This window comes from Lipotes vexillifer, unplaced genomic scaffold (assembly GCF_000442215.2).
Source record: "Lipotes vexillifer unplaced genomic scaffold, Lipotes_vexillifer_v1.1 scaffold680, whole genome shotgun sequence".
Taxonomy (NCBI): Eukaryota; Metazoa; Chordata; class Mammalia; order Artiodactyla; family Lipotidae; genus Lipotes; species Lipotes vexillifer.
Genome location: NW_006780838.1, coordinates 1,311,844 through 1,319,209, shown reverse-complemented (window position 1 = coordinate 1,319,209; position 7,366 = coordinate 1,311,844). Strand labels below are relative to the sequence as shown.

Genomic DNA, 7,366 nt, shown 5'->3' with positions numbered 1-7,366 from the left:
AAGAGAAATTAATCCTTCATTTAGACAGCATGGCTGGTGAGAAAAGAATTATCCAGAGCATCCATTAATGCTGCCTTTATCACCTTCCTCCGGCCATTGCTGAGAGTTGAGAGTGTAGGTAATGTTCAGAAGCCCCCAAGTTAATGCAAACATCTTCCCACTCCTAATACGTAAGAGCACAATCATCTTTTGTCATAAAAGTATTCCTGGTCACCACACTCTAAATTCTCATGCAGTCTCAACATCTCAGAAGCCACACACTCTGCTTTATCCAACTGAGGGCACCCCTAGCCTTCACCCACACGGCCACTGGCACAACAGATGCCAAGGGTTCCATGACACATCATCTCTAGAAAGCAGCCAACTCCTATCCAAAACCTCCTCTGCAGCAAATACTCATGGCAGAGAAGCCTCAGCACCACACAGAGGTTGCATCACTGGGATGCTTCAGACAGGTTCAGACACTTTGAATGGAAACATCATTGGCTCCTAAACCAGAGTACTGAAAATACCTCTAACCCAGAGACTGAGAGTTTGAAATGGTGTATTCTGCATCTCTCCCCAAATCTCAGTCCCCTAAAAGACAGTAAGATGGACAAGAACCCAGAAGCTTCCCTACTGCTTACCTGCAGTGTGCTGAGAGAATAAAGGTGAGGCTCGGAAGCGCCTGAATCCACAGTGGAAGATCAGCTCCTCTTTAGCTTTCACAGGTTCAGTGTTGCCAGGGTGCCGGCTCACCACCATATTAAGTACTGACATCTGGGGACCAAATAGGAAAACAGAACTTCATATCAGGAATAGAGTAGCCTAACCTGAAAGAAGGCAAACCAAACCAGCAGATTAGATTTACTCTAAGAACTGACAATACTAATTTATGGTGGAGTGTAGATGAAGAGACACAAATTCACCTTTTACCTTCACCAACAACGGGCATTCAAATCGAAAATATGCTGGTTTTCAGAGCTTTCATGTCCCTGCTACAGTAGGTGACCTTCCCATGTCTAACATGCAAGAGCTCAACATCTGCCACAAAATCAGTGCCTACAAGTCACTCACTCATCACACACCTCTAAACCACACTCATTCAAGACACTTCTTGCCTCAACCCTTACTCACAGTGACCAAAAGGCCAGAGCTCTCACATATACCCCAACCTACATGACTGCTGGCCATCAAGAGAAAAAAGATCTATACCTTGGCACTAACCCTGTTTATTTTCATGGATGCCAACCCTTTGTTCAAGTGGGACCTGACAAACGTACTTATCTCAGAGAAGTCTCAGAACCACACAGAGATCACGTCACTGAGATGTATCAGACAGGTTCAGACATGTTGGGTAAAACCATCATCGACTTCTCTGTCATCCTCTCTGACCTCTAATCATAAAGGCAGACTTTTGCATCCCAATGAGCAAAATGTCAGTCACATAAAACTTTAGACTGCCAGACAAAACTGGTTGGGAAGTGTCATAACTCCCATTTCCCACAAGACGCTAACTCACCTTCTGTTCATGAGGTAGTAAAGAAAATGCAATCAAGGGTGCACCTCGCTTGAAGAGCTCAACCACTGAGACAGGGACTTCAGAGACATGAAGTGTGACATACCAGCCAACCTGCCAGAAGAAAGCAGAAAACAATCATGCAATTACCCTTAAGGTCTCAATAATGATGAAGCATTTCTCCAAATAAATTAAAAAGTCTCTCAGACTACCATAAAGCCAATCCTCACCCTTCAAGATGGCCCTTCACAGATGCCTCAACTACCTAGATTAAGCTTTTTCAGCTAACATCTCTGATACCTCTTTGTTCCCAATATCACTCTTACCGCTGACTCAGTAGCTCCTCTAATTCAGCTGTAGGCAGCACAAAACTAATTAAGGTACTCATGCCAACAGAAGGAGTAGAGGGGGCACCTTGGCAAACAAAAACAAATTATAGGGATGCACAAAGGAAGGCAGATACCTCAGCTCCTTCAACCTCTTTTTCTTCAATCTCTTTAAAGATGCGTCTCCTAGTATTAATAAAGTTCTGAAACTGAAAGATCCGAGCATAATCCTGAGGGAGGTTTTCCTTAGGATCCCATGGAGATGTCCGGAAGCTCTTGAGGCCTCTGTATTTCTGAAATCTAGAATACAGAGGATATTTTAAATAAATCAATAGTGAAACTTATATGGTGCTACTTAACCGTTTCACTCAACTCACTTCTAAAATGGCTAAGGCTTAAAAAGAAGAAAAAAAAAGAAAAAAAAAACAATTTTTTTTTAATTTTTGAAAAATAAGTAAATAAATAAAATGCCTAAGGCTTTAGCTTAAAAGAATTCACTATCTCTCAAAATAACCTAACAGCTTAAATCAGAACCACACTCCAAAACAGCCTGAAACAAGTATTTCAGCACCAAACCCCACCTTCTTAAAAAAGTATTTACAGCGGCTCCCTGGTGCATATCAGGGAGTGGCTCTTTAACCTGACTAGCAAGATCCTCGATAAAAGCCTTATCTCTCTAATAACCAGCATAAACTCTCTGGACTCACCTTTAGAGCAAACAGGATCATCTACATCTTCATTCTTTTATTCTCACTGTTCTACCCAAACTTCCCCAAATCTCCAAATGTTATATACTTTGAGTCTTAGCTCCAAAGGAAGCATTAATCACAGCATTTCCTTCAGTAATGTACTGTAACGTTATTAGTCTGTACTACACAGTCTAGAATATGAACATTGTTTCCCGTATGTCTGTCTTACCTTCCCATATAGTATTAGCCCTTCAGGAGCAAGAACAATGTATTTTTCTTCTTTTACATCACACTGACATAGTTCTGAGCCACGTAAGTTTTAAATAAAAACATACTGATTGATCTTAGACTTGTTGACTAACCGAATTCTAGCAGCCACGTCACGGGGGGTATCTACTTCATCTGGAAACATCTCTTCCATTCTTTCTTGTTTATATTTCTCCAGCATTTTTCCCTCAGCCTCTTCATCCACTTTCTCATCATACAGATCATCATGCATGGACTCTCCTACAGTCACAGTTTCACATTCCTCCTCTTCTTCCTTTTCACTACCCTCATCCTGTAGAACGAAGGATTACCATTTCAGAGGAAACTCCTATCTCTACCCTAAAGGCCATCGAGCTAAAATAATTCTACTAGATACCTAGTCCAAACCAATATCAATTCTAATAGAGACTAAGTTATAAAACAAAGTCTCATTCCCGGCAACAAAGTCCTTCCTAAGAAACTGACCACATATACCCCTTAAGGTCAGGAATGCACCTTGCCTTGCATTTGGGGCTGTACACAGAAGTTGCCCAAGGGCCCACTTCCTTACCTGAGATTCCTCTTCCATAAAATCCTCACGTTCTATATCATCATACTCATCTCCTTCCCCACCACTTTCGCCATCCGCATCCAAAATCCATTCAGCTTGATAACTGGATGTTCCTTTGGGAACCTTCTTTACTACCTTGGAAGTTTCCTTCAATAAGTCTGTAAAAGCCCAGATGAGTTAAGTAAATTATATACCTCCTTCCTTCCCCTATTATTTTGGGCGTTCTCACATAGGCGAGATGTTACATGTTGCTACCGATACCAGGAACTCTGGCAGGCACTATAAAGAGAACAGACTACTTCCCAATTTAATTCAGCTGCCTCAGAACTAGCAATACTTACACAGCTAAATAAGTCCTATAATAAATCAGAAGTTGTTTATCTGTTCATTAGAAAACAATAACGTAAGTAATTTTGAGAGACGAAGTAAAGCTGTGTCCAGTGTTTGCTTAGTGAAAACACATAGCCTCTGGAGGTAAAAGAAGACTTCCAAATACTTCCTCATCCTACTCTACCTTATAAGGTCCTCACTGTGAGCAGCTAGACAAAACCCACAATTCTAGGCCAGAATTTCAAGTTTGCCGATACCAACCATTTGCTTCACTCAGCTCCTCCTCCGTGGGCCAGGTCTGTTCCCCCTCCATTGGATCTGGGATAACCTCTGTTTGCAAAGATTCTTGTCTCTCAGGGTCTGCCTTCATTAGGACCTTCAGGTCTTCCTCCATATCAACTACAGCATCTGTAGCACAAATCTGAAAACCCAAACAGTTGATGGTCAATTAAATATTAGCAAAAAATCTACTAAATCTGACATAATAACCAGAAAGATCTAGAAATAACATAGTCCTCAAATAGAAGAACAGAAAGTGAAAACTTGTCAGAATTTTTCAACTGGTTCCATTTCCTACCATTCTAGGTCTATACCTCTGCTTGGCTCGAGACCTTTCATAATCTGGTCTCATGCCTACCTATTTATTACACACCTTACTCCCATCAAGCTGTTATCTTCAGAGTTCAAAGAAACCCTTTGGTCCATCACTTTGCCTAGGTTCATATTGTCTTTATTTGCTAGGATATTCTTCCATCTCTTTTCAACTCATAAATCACGTTCATCCTTCTCAACACCTAGCTCAAGTCTGATCTCTTCTGTGAAGCTTGCCACTCTTCTTTCTCAACTTCCACTGCAGGTGTGCACCTCAACCACGCTTTCTCAATCTTTATTTCACAGGTCTTTGCCATTTTTTTCTGACCTAATTAGGTTGTCTAAGGAAAGAGACTACAACCTGTGTGCCTTCTATAAATCCTGACCCAATTGCTATGCAAGGCATCTACAAAGTACTGGATAAGTATATGATATAGCAACTTATTTGTAGTTGACTACTGCCTTATTTCGAACTAGCCGTTACCTCCAGGGACTAGGATAGTTGTCCAAGTGTGCAGACAGACTACCCTCTCTGTAGTTCCCATCCTCTGCCAGCTTACACGTGAACCTACAATACATAGTTTTTAAGAACACCAATCTTACCTCCATTGCCATGCCTGGGTCCTTTGGGGATTTGATCACTCTAGGATTTAAAGGGAAAGGGTCCATAGGGGCATCTATCTGTTTCATCTGGAAATCACCATGTCCAATGATATGCAGCAAGCTATTTACATTCAGAGCCTGCCCACGAACATAGCCTGAGATCTTCAAGGTGCCCAACAAGTTATTCTCTTCACTAGGCACAAAGTCAGCAGCATGAGCAAATAGGTAGGCGTGCCGATCTCGAAAGGCAAGATGCTGTTGCTTTTGGTTAGCCAACTGCCTGAGCAGCATCCCTGCCTCCTGTTGAGTGTCTAACAGGAGGAGTTTGTCATCAGGAAAGCGCTTCTCCACTGCTTTACTTAGCTTCTTCCTGACATCTGCTTGTTTCTTCAGTGGGAGGCCCGAAACCCCCTGGACAGCTAATGCTGTGAACAAAAGAGAAAGGGTATCATGACTTGTTGCCTCACTATATGAAAACCCCCCCCTGTGGCTCACAAACAAGCTAACAGTTCAGTTGTGAGTCCAGAGATCACTGGGAAACCCAACACTCCGCTACCCTAAAGAAATTTCACAATAAAACCAAACTTCATATTCTTCTTCTTTCTCTGGGCAATGGGCAGTCCAGAAATAAAAAGACATCTTCATATGTAACTTGTAAACAATGGACCAAGTTAAGGCCATACATGTACAACCCTCCAATAGTATCAAGCATCAGACATAGTGTCTGGCAAATTGTAAGTGCACTATACATGCTAATTCACTTCCTTCCTTGGCCTCCAATACTCCCAGCTCACTTACTATAGGTGGGAAGGCCCTGAGCAAAGAGGCAGGAAAGGCAGTAATCCCCAGTGCTATCCCAGCCTTCTAGTGGATCAAGGAGGAACAGGATGGTATCAGCCACTTTAGCCATGTCTAACACAGTGTGCAGATCCCCTGGAAACAAAAGACAAAGTCAGTAGGAAGAGGTGGTTGACATCAGCACATTATACTAAAAAAATATTACCACTAATATGCAAAACATAGTGATAGAAAATATTGTTGTATGCTCTAACCTGGCCTTGCAGATGTAAAAAACCACCGATGTTTCAAGCGGGGGCATAACAGCATAAAGCTATGGGTGCTTCCCCATTCATTCAAGTGTACTGTTCCAGTGTCCCTATCCTGAAGCAGTCGAAAGGCCTCTGGCAGGGAAATCCTGTTGTGCAGGGGAACCACCAGTACCTGATGAGGAGGGCCATCCTTGCTGCCGAGCTGTCTCTTTGCTGCCAAAACCTGAGGAAAGAAAGGATCAGAGAACATCTCAATGTTTCAGTACTTTGTTTCAGTACTGCATTTCCACCAGTACAGATGCCCACCCCGACCCTCCAACCAGCATCTCTCTTGTAAAAGGTGTCATGTATGCCAAGGAGGTAGGCAGGAGCTAGGAACAAAGCAAAGAATGCTCTAGCATGAGTCTGGGCCAGCACGCCTGACCCAGATGGAGAGTGTTACTCTCCATCCCTGGCCCCTTCCCAGGGTCACACTTTCTAGTTCGAGGCATTACCCGCCTAGAACGGTTGTGAAGCCACACCATTCCCCAATCCCGCGTCCTCTCACCGCCTCCTTCTTCTGCTTTCGGAGCTGGCTGGCACGATGCCTCTGGTCCACTTTGCTGAGATCTTTTCTCACCTTCTTGCTTAGGGTTTTCAGTGCTAGACGGCCTGTAGGGAGACCAGAAAAGGCTCTTGCGCAGGGCACTAGCAGGTCAAGAAAGGAGATCCCTCTCTGCTCTCCTCAGAGCCTTTGCGCGGGGTCCAGGCCGGAGTAGGTAAGAGCTCATTCTGGGCATGAAGAAAAGCAGTTAATATCGACTAAACATCCCTTATTCCTCCAACCCTACCTTCTTACCCTTGCCGTCCCGCTGCGCGGATCCCCGACCCCGATGCCGCCCGCCTTTATGAGGTTTATTCTGCTGCTTAAGCGGGCCAAAGCGATGAGCCGCCATGCTGCCGCTCACGTGTACCAATTCGGCACTACTTCCGGGCCGAACCGAGCGCTTCCGGTCCCCGCCTTGGGGGTGTGGCCTCGCCCGGGGCGGGCAAGGCTCCTCTTGTCCTCCCGCGAGGATCACTTCCACCCGCTTCTGAGAGGACGGCGTCCGAGTCTCCACAAAACCTGCTCGTAAACTTTTCCCAGGTGGTGGTCCGCTGTTGCGGGCTTTAAAACGCCGGATGTAGACTCGAGGTTTGGGCTTTCAGTCTCGGAGAGCTGTTTTGCTCCCTTGTATTTTTATTTTTTGCGCTATCAGGTTGCATCACTTAGGGAGTCTCCATTTGTGCGATAGAGGGCTAAGCCCCTCCTCTCACCTAGCTTTGTACACGCCGCTCCTCAGTTTGCAGCAGCAGGTGTTCTTTGTCACTTTAAGCAACCTTTTCTCGCCCTCAGTGCCCAGATGGGGCTGCTTAAGTCTACAAGGCAAATCGTGCAGAAGGCGCTTGTCTCACCTCCACAGGTTCCATACAAGCTCCTGCTG

General features: G+C 44.4%; 1 protein-coding gene across 2 annotated transcripts in view; it reads right to left on the bottom strand.

Moving 5' to 3' along the window:
* TSR1 (TSR1 ribosome maturation factor) overlaps positions 1–6,919 on the bottom strand; it is a 10,066-nt gene extending 3,147 nt beyond the window's left edge. Inside the window, exons 1-11 of one of the 2 annotated variants that reach the window (XM_007454199.1) lie at positions 6,742–6,919; positions 6,451–6,554; positions 5,907–6,126; positions 5,653–5,787; positions 4,855–5,279; positions 3,922–4,081; positions 3,331–3,488; positions 2,876–3,072; positions 1,962–2,124; positions 1,502–1,612; positions 627–759 (exon numbers count right to left, since the gene is read on the bottom strand). In XM_007454199.1, the coding sequence (XP_007454261.1) occupies positions 627–759; positions 1,502–1,612; positions 1,962–2,124; positions 2,876–3,072; positions 3,331–3,488; positions 3,922–4,081; positions 4,855–5,279; positions 5,653–5,787; positions 5,907–6,126; positions 6,451–6,554; positions 6,742–6,838 (1,903 nt within the window). In that variant the 5' untranslated portion in view covers positions 6,839–6,919. The remainder of the gene's footprint in view (positions 1–626; positions 760–1,501; positions 1,613–1,961; positions 2,125–2,875; positions 3,073–3,330; positions 3,489–3,921; positions 4,082–4,854; positions 5,280–5,652; positions 5,788–5,906; positions 6,127–6,450; positions 6,555–6,741) is intronic. The other variant, XM_007454198.1, reaches the window with a different exon arrangement.
* Positions 6,920–7,366: the final 447 nt, after the last annotated feature.